The sequence below is a fragment of the Sciurus carolinensis genome, chromosome 5 (genome assembly GCF_902686445.1).
Source record: "Sciurus carolinensis chromosome 5, mSciCar1.2, whole genome shotgun sequence".
Taxonomy (NCBI): Eukaryota; Metazoa; Chordata; class Mammalia; order Rodentia; family Sciuridae; genus Sciurus; species Sciurus carolinensis.
Genome location: NC_062217.1, coordinates 79,199,595 through 79,215,256, shown reverse-complemented (window position 1 = coordinate 79,215,256; position 15,662 = coordinate 79,199,595). Strand labels below are relative to the sequence as shown.

At 38.0% G+C, this 15,662-nt stretch overlaps 1 protein-coding gene across 1 annotated transcript in view; it reads left to right on the top strand.

The window, feature by feature from the left end:
- The window catches only part of LOC124985618 (ankyrin repeat domain-containing protein 36C-like), a 129,252-nt gene that overhangs the window by 72,193 nt on the left and 41,397 nt on the right, over positions 1 to 15,662 (top strand). The window contains exons 27-32 of the mRNA XM_047554326.1: positions 3,337 to 3,394; positions 7,392 to 7,490; positions 8,602 to 8,672; positions 12,263 to 12,320; positions 13,977 to 14,075; positions 15,186 to 15,259. Of these exons, the coding sequence (XP_047410282.1) occupies positions 3,337 to 3,394; positions 7,392 to 7,490; positions 8,602 to 8,672; positions 12,263 to 12,320; positions 13,977 to 14,075; positions 15,186 to 15,259 (459 nt within the window). The remainder of the gene's footprint in view (positions 1 to 3,336; positions 3,395 to 7,391; positions 7,491 to 8,601; positions 8,673 to 12,262; positions 12,321 to 13,976; positions 14,076 to 15,185; positions 15,260 to 15,662) is intronic.

Genomic DNA, 15,662 nt, shown 5'->3' with positions numbered 1-15,662 from the left:
AATTTTGAGGATATAGTGTAGTAATGGCCAAGGAATGCATTCATGGTAAAGGTTGGTCAATCCCTGTGACTCAATGGGTGAGTTTCATATTATTAGTCACTAATGTCAAGGTCGCAGATGTCATTGTGTCTTGACTTCAGTGTCTATGTCAAAGTAGGGCAGGAACTCCTTACACATACCCACATGTGTAGGAAAATCAGCTTCCAGGATGGGACACTTGCTCTGATGAATCTAACAATAACCCCCCATTCATTTCCTTCACAGGCAGTAAGTAATGCAATTGTGTAAATGTTATTTTTAACAGTCCTTCAGGAGATGTAAGAGTATGAATCTATGGATGGAGATATTGGTGAATTTTGAAATTTTGGATGTGTACTAAGGTCGTGTTTTGTCTTGTGGTCTTTATACTTATTCTCAGGATTGTGCATGTATTAGGATAGCTTCTTCTTTCACTGTTATATTTGGGTCCTTTCAGACAGCTGCATTCTCTGTTGGATGTCCTGGGAAGCAGGGATTATATGCCAGTTAAAAAATGTCAAATGGACATGACAAAAGTTCCAGGGTTACTCACCAGCAATCATTATGTATAGATAATCACCACCAACACATGTCACTACTTAGAAGTATAGCATTCTGCAACTGCCAAGTAAATGTTCATTTCAAAGAATCACCATGCCTCCACACTCTGAAAAAGAGAAATGACAAATCAGTGAGCAAGTGACTGCAGAATATGGTATGAGTTTAGTTTAATTCCAAAACAGAGGGACCAAAAGTAACAAAGAGAATATTGGGGGGAGAGAAGACACACAGAGGAATAAAAGTGGAGAAGAACCAAACAGAGACCCCAGGAAAGCCAAAGAGAAAAGCAAAAACAAGAAAGGAAACCAATCAGTCATAGTAATTCAGAACAGAAGAAGACAAATAATGTGACCAACACAGAGATCTTACCTGTCAAGAATCCAGGAGCAACACCAACCATAATTTCAGATGTCCTCTGGCTGATGTATTTTAAATAGAAACCCATTTGTCTAGCAATTCTGCTGAATAATCCAATAGCTTTGCGATCTCTTGTTAAAAAACTGTGGTTCCACTTGTTCCTTCTATACTCGAGAACAAATACGGCAATCCTGACAGTATAGAGTGGAGCCTCTTCCCTCTCCTCATATGTCCAGGGTGTGCTGATTGAATGTGGAAACGTGCAGAGGAATATCCATGCTAACTACTTATTCTTTTACCCATGAATATAACTGAGGGAATGAATGGAGCTTTCTCACAAACTGTGCCACACTGGGAGCCTGGGGACTGAGTTGTACTGCAATCTCTACAACTCTAGGCTTTGAGCAAGTGAGTTAGGAGCATGCAGTGCTCCAATTCACTATGGATTATCCTTCCACTGTGTGTGAACATACATGGGTGCCTGGTCCTACAAGATGTGTGCTTGGTAGAAGTACTGTAAACTTGCAGCATTTTACCAGACCCCATCCCATCAGGCCTGTGTCTTTCTCCCTCTTTAAATATACAGTTTTTCTCTGTGTTATTACACTCCATATAACAGATTGAAGTATGTAGTTGCCCCTCTGGCCTCCATTCAATTGATGGCCAATTTTCAGAATCCATGTCCTTCTGTCCCGAACTTCTGGCACTTTCCTGTCATTCTCACTGCTGGGATCAGACTATGAGGCTGCTCAACCTCTATTCCACTGAAGATAGGTGGTCACTCAGTGTTGTAGATATGAGATTTGCAAGGGTTCCTGATATCTCACAGAGTCAATCCTAGGAGGAGAGCCTGTTTCAGCTGGTTTCCCCTCAGGCAACTCTCAGAATAGCCAGGGACATCTGTGGCACAGCTTCAGTGGTCAGTGTGAATTAAATTTGACAGCTCCCTGAGAGAATGGAGGTTCTAACTTCACATATGTGTTGATATACTCACCTGTGTGTAGCTTTGGGCACTAGCATTCCTCTTGGAGGAACATTGGCTTTCTGTCACCAATCTTCATATACTCTGAGAAAATTAAGTGCATGACCCTTTTCTCCCAAATTTGACTGCTGTCCCTTTTTTCAGCTGTCCAGAACTCTGAGGAGATTTGTGCCTTCCTTACTTTTTTAGAACAAGCTTCATTCCTTGTCTGAATGCATCATGACTCAGTCAATTCTGATCTCAATTGGGCTTTGGAGATAAAAAAACAGGGTCATGGTTCCTATAATCCCAGGAAGGAATCCATGAAAAAATCAATTCTAGTGAAGAAGTCTCCTGACCCTGCTCCATGGAGAAATTGCTCAGAAGTATAACAGTGCACATCACAGTCTTTACATCCTAGGTAGATTCCAAGTCTCTTTGTGCTGCAACTAATGGACTTCAGTGGAGTAGGGATTCGGTGGTAACTCTGGGATTATCCCACTGAGCACCCTAGAGGGCAGCTTTCCCTCAGAAACTCAGCAACTATTTCCCTGGCAGTGCAGCAGTCCATTTTCATAACTCATTCTTTGGTTACTCTAAAAGCTATATCCCTGACCTTCATTTTGTCACTGGCTCTCTGAAGTTCCCCCCTAGGGTTGTATTCATGGCTATATTCACTACTTCATGGTGCAGCTGCACACCACTCAGGAGCACTCACTATGTTCTGTGTTCTTCTGTGCCACCTGTGTCCTTCTGCAATTCCACTTCATTATTTTATATTCAATGGAACTACTTGCATGCTGTTCTCCTTGGGTATGAACAGTCATGTAATGGGAATATATACGAACATATTTTGCAGTGCTTTGACTTTTGTTTATCTGATTCACAGAAGATGTTTTGGCCTTCTAGGCCCTAGAGGATCAAAATAAACCAACAACCACACTGTTCCCTTTCTGTCTAACATAATGTATTTCAACTTGTCATTTCACATCAGGTATCTCACTCCATTCCAAAGTCATTCTTTGATTCAATATTTTTCAATATATAATAATGCATAATAGCTGTTGCTGTCATAAGAAATTGTCATAATCAGTTTGAATTAAATATCCTCTATTGATAAGAGAGTCTAAAGAGCATCAGAGTTGTTGAAGTGAGGTTCATGTGGAAATCTGAACATCAGTTATTACGTTGTCAGTGAGTATGTTTCCTTGTGCTTCATCCTGGAATGAAACTCATAGTTTCCATGTGATTATAAGAGTTCCCAGATCAGGTGAATATGGAGGAGGGTTGTTTTAAGAAATTTCAGTTTCCCATAGGCATTTGCTTACTTTTATCTCACAGATTTCAAAAAAATATATTTGTATATCTCTTTAATTGTGTATGAGAAATATTCATGTCTCTGTGAGTCTTCTGAAAACACTTCATGTTCTTTATTTCAGGGACCCTCTGGTAAAGCTAAACAAGGAGGAGAGCAGAGGATAAAGGAATATGTCAAAGGTAAGAAGTATATATGATAGGCATTTATTATGTGCGACAACTACTAAAACCTGTGTCCTAGTATATTCTAATTGTTGATGCACTGGGCACATGACAGTGTCTTGAGTTGAAATGATCTAGTTTTAACCATTTGTTAAACAGGGTTATTGGTATACAATGTAACTTTTCAGTTGTTCTCCAAGAGATGCTCAGAAAAAAAGAATTTTGGAAAACAAGGAAGAGGAGAGTAGAATAAGTGATGAAAGCAAGGAAGACACAGAGTACAAAAAATTAATGGTGGGAAGAAAGTCAGTGTATATACTAGAGGGAGGGACATCAAATGCAAATATTGGAAAGAGGAATAGTAAGATATTTAGATTATGAGAAAACATAAAATTTAAAAGATTCAAGGACCAAAATTTTTGATGTAGAATAAATTTTAAGAACTTTTTCTATCTTTGTCATGGTTGGAAAATCATTGAATTGATTCTAATCACAAAGAGAAATGGTTTGTTTACTATAATTAAATACACACCCTTATGGTCAACCTTTGTGTATCACATTAAACTTATGAGATATGGCACTGTCTGGGTCTGTAAATAGCAGAGGGTAAGAGAAAAAGATTATTTGTGGAGGGATTCTCAAAGTCAAAGTTCGATAAAAAAATATTTTGGAAAGTTGTTAACTCATTTTAGAGCTTCACATGGAGGGACATGAACCAGCGTTATCTGCAGTGATATTTTTTTTTTTTTATTATTTATTTTTTTTTTTTTACGTTTACATAGGGTAATGATGTTTATTATATTTTTCCCCTCCCCCCCACCCCTCCCACCCCTCCCACCCCTCTTTTCCCTCTACACAGTCCTTCTTTCCTTCATTCTTACTGCTCTCCTTAGCCTAACTCTAAACCTAACCCTAAACCTAATGCTAGGCCGTCCCACCCCCCATTATATGTCCTCATCCGCTTATCAGCGAGATCATTCGTCCTTTAGTTTTTTGAGATTGGCTTATCTCACTTAGCATGATATTCTCCAATTTCGACCATTTGCCTACAAATGCCATAATTTTATCATTCTTCATTGCGGAGTAATATTCCATTGTATAAATATGCCACAGTTTCTTTATCCATTCATCAACTGAAGGGCATCTAGGTTGGTTCCACAATCTGGCTATGGTGAATTGAGCAGCATGAACATTGATGTGGCTGTATCTCTGTAGTATGCTGATTTTAAGTCCTTTGGGTATAGGCCAAGGAGTGGGATAGCTGGGTCAAATGGTGCTTCCATTCCAAGCTTTCTGAGGAATCTCCACACTGCTTTCCAGAGTGGTTGCACTAATTTGCAACCCCACCAGCAATGTATGAGTGTTCCTTTTTCACCACATCCTCGCCAACACCTATTGTTGCTTGTATTCTTGATAATCGCCATTCTAATTGGGGTGAGATGAAATCTTAGGGTAGTTTTGATTTGCATTTCCCTTATTACTAGGGATGTTGAACATTTTTTCATATATCTGGTGATTACTTGTACATCTTCTTCTGTGAAGTGTCTGTTCATTTCCTTAGCCCATTTGTTGATTGGATTATTTGTATTCTTCGTGTAGAGTTTTTTGAGTTCTTTATAGATTCTGGAAATTAGCGCCCTATCTGAAGTATGATTGGCAAAGATATTCTCCCACTCTGTAGGCTCTCTCTTCACATTTCTGATAGTTTCCTTTGCTGACAGAAAGCTTTTTAGTTTGAATCTATCCCAGTTGTTTATTCTTGATTTTATTTCTTGTGCTATGGGAGTCCTGTTAAGGAAATCTGATCCTGAGCCAACAAGTTGAAGATTTGGACCTACTTTTTCTTCTATAAGATGCAGGGTCTCTGGTCTGATTCCAAGGTCCTTGATCCATTTTGAGTTGAGTTTTGTGTAGGGTGAGAGATAGGGGTTTAGTTTCATTCTATTGCATATAGTTTTCTAGTTTTCCCAGCACCATTTGTTGAAGAGGCTATCTTTTCTCCATTGCATATTGTTGGAACCTTTGTCTAGTATGAGAAAATTGTATTTATTTGGGTTTGTGTCCATGTCCTCTATTCTGTACCATTGATCTACCTGTCTATTTTGGTACCAATACCATGCCGTTTTTGTTACTATTGCTTTGTAGTAGAGTTGAAGATCTGGTATTGCAATACCCCCTGCTTCGCTCTTGCTACTGAGGATTGCTTTAGCTATTCTAGGTTTTTTATTCTTCCAGATGAATTTCATAATTGCTTGCTCTATTTCTGCGAGGTACATCATTGGGATTTTAATTGGAATTGCATTGAATCTGTATAGAACTTTAGGTAGTATAGCCATTTTGAAGATATTAATTCTGCCTATCCAGGAACATGGGAGATCTTTCCATCTTCTAAGGTTTTCTTTAATTTCTTTCTTTAGTGTTCTGTAGTTCTCATTGTAGAGGTCTTTCACCTCTTTTGTGAGATTGATTCCCAAGTATTTTATTTTCTTCGATGCTATTGTGAATGGGGTAGTTTTCCTAATTTCTCTTTCTGAAGATTCATCACTTATGTATAAAAATGCATTGGATTTATGAGCATTGATCTTGTAACCTGCTACTTTACTGAATTCACTTATGAGTTCTAAAAGTTTTCTGGTGGAATTTCCAGGTTCCTCTAAATATATAATCATGTCATCAGCGAACAGGGATAGTTTGAGTTCTTCTTTTCCTATTCGTATCCCTTTAATTTCTTTGGTTTGTCTGATTGCTCTGGCTAGGGTCTCAAGGATGATGTTGAATAGAAGCGGTGAAAGAGGGCATCCCTGCCTTGTTCCAGTTTTTAGGGGGAACGCTTTCAGTTTTTCACCATTTAGAATGATATTAGCCATGGGCTTAACGTAGATGGCCTTTATAATGTTTAGGAATGTTCCCATTACCCCAATTTTTTCTAGTGTTTTGAGCATGAAGGGATGCTGTATTTTATCAAATGCTTTTTCTGCATCTATTGAAATAATCATGTGATTCTTAACTTTAAGTCTGTTGATATGGTGAATGACATTTATTGATTTCCGAATGTTGAACCAACCTTGCATCTCTGGGATAAAACCCACTTGATCGTGGTGCACTATATTTTAAGTAGTACATTAAGGGAGAGAAACTGGAGGACAATCAATAGAGTCTACAACATGCCAACTAGGGAGCCATTTTTGGGGACCATGTCCAGATAGTTCATTGTGATTCAGCAAGTCTTTGTTTCTACATTTCTAATGTATTCCCAGGTGATTCCCATGCTCTGATTCCCCAGCATACATTAGGCTCAGCCAGACAATGAACCTCCCTTTAGAGAAATTTCAGGGAGGAGCCACTGGATAATATTTCAAGACAGTGTTTGATCAATGGGAAGCATTAATCTTTCATTCAAGCGGAGCACATTTCTTGACAAATGGAAGAGGGTATTGTGGAAGAAACAGAAAGCAATTCATCTTCCTTCAGTGTATTTGTATTCATAGAGAATTGAGTTTACATTAGTCCTGATTTTACTAGAGGAATGGTGACTGGTAGCATTTGATAACTGCAGCTACATGTTTGTCCTCCCCAGATGTACCAGGCATTTGGTCTGTGAGTTACAACACATTAGTTATATTATTCTAGGAACATTGGTGGTTTTATTAAAGATAGCTATTTTTGCCTTTTTGATCTTGTGTTTTTTGTTTTTTAGCCTAGGTTCTTGGTTTTGCACAGGGTGTATGCTTTAACTGAGCTCCATTCTCCTGCTTTGAGAGCTAATTTTTACATAAGACAATCATCTAAGGAAAAGTCTTTTGAAACTCACATATGTCAAACTGGGCTCCTTTTTAAACAGAAGGCATTGCAAATTTTACCCTTGAACACCAAAGTAGTCATTTTGGTAAACATCTCGATGTTCTTGAAGCCGAAATGTTCAGTGATATCTGATGAATCTGTTTCAATTCATTTCATTTTCTTTTCCCTTGTGAATACCATATCTCACTATTTATCTTCTTACATTGTTTGGTAGATGTGAGTCTTATGTCTTCTCCTTTGGCTGAATCAGGAAATGACAACCTGGCTAAACCAGAGGACACAGGAATCAACAGTGTGCCCATGTCCCCCAAAGGTATGAAGAGAGATAATTAATTTTTGAACTGTCATTCTACAATTGCATATCTGTTCTGGTGAGTGTATACAAGTTGTTTTAATGAGAAAAGAATTATACAATTCCTGGGACCATGATTGAACCAGTTTACATCTGAACTTGCAGTGCAAATAGAGGAAGGAACACAGAAATATTATAGGATGGATGACATGATTCTTATACCATACTATAGAGTTACGTGTGCTTACATTCTAACATCAGCTTTGTTTTCGTCCATGCAGTGTCCTGTTTTTGTTGTTCAATTCATGGTCACATTTCTCTCCCTCTGTGTAGGTTTACATTAGTAGAAAAGCTTCAAATCTTACAGAAGTCCAAAGAAAGAATCACAGAAAGAGAGGCACAGGGAAATAGTCCTCATTTAGTAGAGAGTGTCTTTAGAGAAGACATTTTTCAGAAGGGATAAAAAAAATGTCAGATATAAAGACAGGGTCTTCATTTATAAAGTTGAAAAAGCATCAATTTTAAAGTCCTATTGATGAACAGGGGCTGTTTCAAATTTTCTCTTCTGAGATAGAGAAGAGTGAAAAGTGTGAATTTTCATGTGTCTGAGGTATTTTAATATGAATTTCTGAGGGTTTTCATTTATTTTGGGTGCTGAATCATCTGCAATACTTATGTCCATTGAATCCAGTGATGGTTATTGCATTCCCAAGGGGTTTGAGGAAGTTCTGACTAAGTAGAAGTATTTCCTTCAAAACCAAAAAAAATGATAGGAACATTGAACACTTCTGCAATCCCAGTTGCAACATGGGGGTTGGGGATCATGCCTGCCTAGGTACAGTACAGGGTTAGGGTCTCAAAATATATAAGAAGTCTAGGAATGAAACTCAGTTGCATGGCTTTAGTCAGGTGTGCACAAGCCCTGCCTTTATCCCAGGTCAAAACCCAGTCTTATGCAAGAGCAATATAAATGTTGATATAAATATTCATCTAATGTTTAGGCTTATTGTGAATGTGTATTTGGGAACATACAAACAAATTATTAGTAGAGGGTTTCCTTTATATTCTGATAGAGTACCACCCTTGATAAGTGTTCTGAGGAGCCTAAGTAAATGTGTGTATTTGTCACCAGAGTCTCATTCTGATGTAACACCAGAGGATCAAGCAAAAACGCTTCATGGTGGTAAGAAGAAGCGGGCAAAGGTTTGTAAATTGGTTTCCTATAGATTTTTTTTCTTTTAATAATGAAATTCATTTTGTGAAGAGTCTTAACATCCATAGATCATCATTACATACCTAAGTCAGAAAGAATTTAACCTGCTTTACAACTACAATTGCTTTCTGAATCCTTGGTATTTCATAGATCAATGTTGTCTTTGTGTTGAGGCACAGTTTTCTGATGATTCCTTGTGTTTGCAGTGGATAACCTCCTATTTTCATTGTGTGAACAACACATATTAGAGCTTAACATCTGGAATTTTGAACAAATAGTGTAGTAAGGACCATTGAATGCATTCATTGTAATGGCTGGTCAATCCCAGTGGCTCAAAATGTGAATTTCATATTACCAGACACTAATGCCAAAGTCTCAGATGTCATTGTGCCTTATTTCATTTACTAGGTCAAAGTTGGGCAGAGGCTACTTAAACATACACCACTACCCTTCACAAAATCAGTTTCCAGAATGGGACACTTGCTCTGAGGCAACTAACAATAACTCTCCCATTCATTTCCTTCCCAGAGAAGAAATTTGTGTAAATATTTATCCCAACCCTTCAGGATATATAAGACAATGAATCTATGGAGGAAAGTATTGGTGAATTTTGATAATTTGGATGTGTGTTAAGGCCTTGTGTGGTCATGTAGTCCTTATATTTATTCTCAGGATTGTGCATGTATTAGGATAGCTTTTTCTTTCACTGTTATATTTGGGTCCTTTCAAATAACTGCTTTCTCTATTGGATGTCCTGGGGGCAGGGGTTATATGCAAGTGAGAAAAGGTCAAATGGGCATGATCAAAGTTCCAGAGTTACACACCAGCACATCTTTATATATAATCACCAACATACATGCTGCTACTTAAAAGTAAACCATTCTTCAACTTTCAAGTAAATGTTTATTTCAAAGGACCACCATGCCTCCACTCACTGAAAAAAAAAATGATAAATCAGTGATCAAGTGACTAAAAAATGTGCTATGAGTTTAAATTCCAAGACAGAGGGAACAAAGGTAACAAGGAGAATGTTGGGGGGAGAGAGGACACACAGAGAAATAAAAGTTGAGAAAACAAATCAAAAACAGAGACTCCAGGAAAGCCAAGGAGAAAACCAAAAACAAGAAAGGAAACCCATCAATCATAGTAATTCAGAACAGGAGAAAATAAATAATGTGACCAACAGGAGACCTTACCTGTCAAGAATCCAGGAGCAACATCAATGATAATTTCAGATGTCCACTGGCTGATGTATTTCAAATAGACACCCATCTGTCTTGGAATGCTGCTTAATAATCTAATAGCTTTGGGGACTTTTTTTGAGAGACCTGTGGTACCTCCTGTTCCTATGTCACTCGTGCCCAAATACTGTGACCCTGACACACAGAGTGGAGCTCATTCCCTCTGCTCATATGTCCAGGGTGTGCTGAGTGAATGCAGAAACTTGCAGAGAAATATTCATGCTCACTACTTTTCTTGTACCCATGAATATGATTGAGGGAATGAATGGAGCTTTCTCACAAACTGTGCCACACCGGGAGCCTGGGGACTGAGTCATACTACAATCTCTACACCTAGAGGCTTTGAGCAAGTGAGTTAGGAGCATGCAGTGCTCCAATTCACTATGGATTATCCTCCACTGTGTCTGAACATACATGGGTGCCTGGTCCTGCAAGATGTGTGCTTGGTAGAAGTACTGTAAGCTTACAGAATTTTACCAGAACCCATCCCATCAGGCCTGTGTCTTTCTCACTCTTTTAAGTACACACAATTTTTCTCTGTTTCACTTACCTCCATACAGCAAATTGAAATATGTTTTTCCCCCTCTGGCCTTCATTCAATTGATGTCCAACATTCAGACTCCAGGTCCTTCTGTCCTGAACTTCTGTCACTTTCCTGTCATTCTCATTGCTGAGACCAGACTATGAGGCTGCTCAAACTCTTTTCCATTGAAGATAGATGGTCACTCAGTTTTGTAGATATGAGACATGCAAGGGCTTCTGATATCTCACAGAGTCAATCCTAGGAGGAGGGCCTGTTTCAGCTGGTTTCCCCTCAGGCATCTCTCAGAATTGCCAAGGATATCTGTGGCATAGCTTCAGTGGTGAATGTGAATTAATTTTGCAAGCTCCCTGTGATGATGAAGGTTCTTACTTCACACATGTGTTGATATGCTCACCTGTGTCTTGCTTTGTTTACCATCATTCCTCTTGCAGCAATATTGGTTTTCTGTCAACAATCTTCATATGCCCTGAGAAAATTAAGTGCATGACCCTTTTCTCCCAAATTTGACTGCTGTCCCTTTTTTCAGCAGTCCAGAACTCCGAGATTTGTGTCCTCATTACTTTCTTAGACCCGTCTTCATTTCTTTTCTGGATGCATCATGACTCAGTCAATTCTGATCTCAATTGGGCTTTGAAGATAAAAAACAGGGTCATGGTTTCTGTAATCCCAGGATGGAACCCATGAAAAAATCAATTCTAGTGAAGAAGTCTCCTGACCCTGCTCCATGAGAAACTGCTCAGAAGAATATCAGTCCACATCACATTCTTGTCGTCCTAGCAGAATCCAAGTCTCCTCTTGCTGCCCCTGATGGACTTCAGTGGAATAGGGATTGGTTGAGAATTTTGGGATTCTCCCACTGAGCGTCCCGGAGGGCAGCTTTTCCTAAGCAATTCAGACAGTTTTCCCTGGCAGGACCGCAGCCCATTACTGCAACTGATGGTTTGGTTATTCTAAAAGGCATTATCCCTGACCTTCATTTTTTCACGGGCTCTCTGCAGTTGCCCCCTAGGGTTCTATCTATGGCTGTATTCACTACTTTATGGTGTAGCTGCACACCACTCAGGAACACTCACTGTGTTCTGTGTTCTACTGTGTCATGTGTTTCTTTCTTCATTCCACTTCAATATTTTTTATTCAGTGAATCTACTTGTATGCTGTTCTCCATGGGTATGAACAGTCATGTAATGGGAATATTTATGAACATGTTTTATAGTACTTTGAATTTTGTTCATCTGATTCTCAGAAGATGTTTTGACCTTCTAAGCCCTGGAGGATCAAAATAAATCAACAGCTACAGTGTTCCCTTTCTAACATAATGTATTGCAACTTGTTGTTTTACACTAGGTATCTTAGTTGGATCTCAAAATCATTCTTTGATTTGATTGTTTTCAATACATATAATGCCTAATAGTTGTTGCTGTCATAAGAAATTGTTGAAATCAGTTTCAATTAAATATCTTGTATTGCCTAGACATGCTAAAGAGTATCAGGGTTGTTGAAGTGAAGTTCTTGTGGAAATATGAGCATCAGTTTTTAGGTTGTCAGTGAATATGTCTCCTTGTGCTTCATACTGGATTGAAACTATCAGTTTCCATATGATTACAAGATTTCCCAAGAATCTGGTGAGCGTGGATGAGGTTATGTTCTAAGATGTTTCAGTTTCCCATAGGGGGTTTGCTTACTTATATCTCACAGATTTCAAAAGAAATACATTTGTATGTCTCTTTAAATTGTGAATGAGAAATATTTCTGTCTCTGTGAGTCTTCTGAAAAGCCTTCATGTTCTTTATTTCAGCGATCCTCTGGTAAAACTAAACAAGGAGGAGAGCAGAGGATAAAGGAACATGTCAAAGGTAAGTAATATATATGATAAGCATTTATTATGTGGGACCACTACTGAAACCTGTGTCCTAGTATATTCTTATTTTTAATGCAATGGGTGTATGACAATGTTTTGAGTTGAAATAATCTAGAGGGAATAAATTTTAGAGCAGTAGTTTGAACCATTGTATTAAATGAGTGTTATTGGTATACAATGTAACATATCAGTTGTTCTCCAAGAGATGCTCAGCAGAGAAGAATTTTGGAGAATAAGAAAGAGGAGAGTAGAACAAGTTATGAAAGCCAGGAAGACAAAGTACAAGAAATTAATGTTGGAGAAGAAAGTCAGTTTGTACAGTGGAGGGAGGGACACTGAAGAAAAATTTTAGAAAGAGGAAGGGCAAGACATTTAACTTGTGAGAAAACATTGAATTTAAAGCTTCAAGAATCAAAATTTTTTGACGTAGAATAACATTTTTATACTTTTTCTGTCTTTGTCATGGTTGGAAAATCATGGAATTGACTCTGATCACACAAAGAAATGGTGTGTTGACCATAATTTAATACACACCCTGTGATCAACCTGTGTGTATCACATTGAACTTATGAGATATGGCACTGTGTGGGTCTGTAAAAAGCAGAGGGTAAGAGAAAAAGATTGTTTGTGGAGGAATTCTCAAAGACAGAGTTTGATGAAAAAGTCTTTTGGAAAGTTAACTCATTTGAGAGATTCACATGGAGGGACATGAACCAGAGTTATCTGCGGTGATATTTTAAGTAGTTCATTAAGGTAGAGGAACTGGAAGACAATCAATAGAAATTACAGCCCACCAACATATGATTGTGTTATCTGTTTGGGACTATGTCCAGGAATAACATTCTGGTTCAGCAAGTCTTTGTTTCTATATATCTAATGTATTCTCAGGTGATTCCACTGTTCCTGTTCTCTAGAATACATTAGGAGTAGCTAGAAAATGGACTTCCCTTTAGAGAAATCTCAGTGAGGAGCTACTGGATCATATTTCAGGACATAGTTTGATCAATGGGAAGCATTAGTCTTACATTCAAGCTGTGTGTGTCTCCTGACATATGGAAGAGTGTATTGTGGAAGAAATAGAAAGCATTTCATCTTGCTTTGGTGTATTTGCATTTAGTAGAGAACTGAGTTTATATTGGGTTGATTTTACTGGAGGAATGTGGACTGATAGCATTTCATGACTGCTGCTACATGTTGCTCCTCCCCAGACATACCAGGCATTGTGTCTTTGTGTTACATCACATTAGTAATATTATTCTAGGAACATTGGCTATTTTTTTAAAAAGTTAGCTACTTTTGCATATTTGATCTGGTGTGTTTGTTATTTAGCCTAGGCTCTTGGGTTTGCACTAGGTGTATACATTTACTGAGCTCCGTTCTCCTTGTTTTGAGAGCTAATTTTTTATATAAGACTGTCATCTCAGTAAAGGTCTTTAGAAATTCACATATGTCAAACTGGGCTCCCTTTTAAATAGAAGGCACTGCAAATTTTACTTTTGAACACCAAAATAGTCATTTTGGTAAACACCTCAATGTTCTTGAACCTGAAATGTTCAATGATATCTGATGAATCTGTTCCAATTCAGTTCATTTCCTTTTCCCTTGTGAGTACCACATCTCACTATTTATCTTCTGATACATTGTTTCATAGATATGGGTCTTATGTCTTCTCCTTTGGTTGACTCAAGAAATGACAACATGGCTAAATCAGAGGATACAGAAATCGACAGTATGCCTATGTCCCCCAAAGGTATGGGCAGAGAAAAATATTTTTCTGAACTGTCATTCTACTATTGCATATCTGATCTGGTGGTGCACACAAGTTCTTTTAATGAGAGAAGAATTGTATGATTCCCGGAATCATGATTGAGACAGTTTACATCTGAATAAGCAGTGCAAAAAGAAGAAGGGACACAAATATAACATGATGGATGACATGATTCTCATACCATACTTTAGAGCCATGCGCTCTTACATTCTGCATCACCTCTGTGTTTGTCCATGCAGGGTCCTGATTTTTTCCTTCAATTCATGGACAAATTTCTCTCCCTCAGTGTAGATTTACATTGGTAGAAAAGCTTGAAAACTTATAGAAGCCAAGGAAAGAATCACAGCATGACAGGCACAGGGCAAGAGTCTCCATTCAGTAGAGAAAGTCGTTAGAGAAGACATTTTTCTGAAGGGATAAAAAAGCATGTCAGATACAAGGGACACAGTTTTCACTTATAAAGTTGTAAAAATATCAATTTTAAAGTCCTATTGAAGAACAGGGATTGATTCAAATTTTCTATTCTGAGATAGAGAGGAGTGAAAAGTCTGAATTGTCATGTGTCTATGGTATTTTCAAAATTCATTTCTGAGGGTTTTTCATTTACCCTGGGGGTTGAATCTTCTGCAAAACTTATATCCATTGAATCCAGTGATGGCCATTGTCTTCCCAAGTGGTTTGGGGAAGTTCTGTTTCAGTAGAAGTATTTTCCTCCAAAGTCAATAAATGCTAGGAACATTGAACACTTCTGTAATCCCAGTTACAACTGTGGGGGGATTAAAGCCAGCCTAGGCACAATACAGAAGCAGGGTCTCAAAATACTATAAAAGGCCTAGGAATGAAACTCAGTTGCAGGGCTTTATCCAGGTGTGCACAAGTCCTGCATTCAATCCCAGGTCTATACCCAGCCCCATGCAAGAGTCATATAAATTTTGACATGAATAGTCATCTAAAATTTAGGCTTATTGTGAATGTGTATTTGGGAATGTACAAGCAAGTTATTATTAGAGGTTTTTTTGTTCTATTCTGTTAGAGTACCCTCTTTCATCACTGTTCTGAGGAGCCTAAGTAAATTTGTATATTTCTCACCAGAACCTCAATTAGATGTGACACCAGAGGATGGGGCAAAAACTCTTCATGGTACAAAGAAGAAGAAGTGGGCAAAGGTTTGTAAGATTGTCTGTTTAAGCTCCCTTGTTTCCTACAGTTTTCCTTGCTTTAATAATGAAATTCAATTTCTGAATAACTTGATAATCCATAGATCACCATTTCATACTTAAGTCAGAGAGCATTTCAATTATAATAACTACAATTGCTTTCAGATTTCATGGTATTTTATAGAACAATGTTGTCTTTGTGTTGAGGCACAGTTTTTTGATGATTTCTTATGCTTGCTGTGGATAACCTCCTCCTATTATCATTGTGTTAACAACAAATATAAGAGCTTAAAATCTGGATGGAATTTTGAAGAAATAGTGTAGTGTAATAGCCATTGAATGCATTCATGGAATGGCTGGTCAATCCCAGTGGCTCAAAGGGTGAGTTTTATATTACTAGACGCTACTGCCA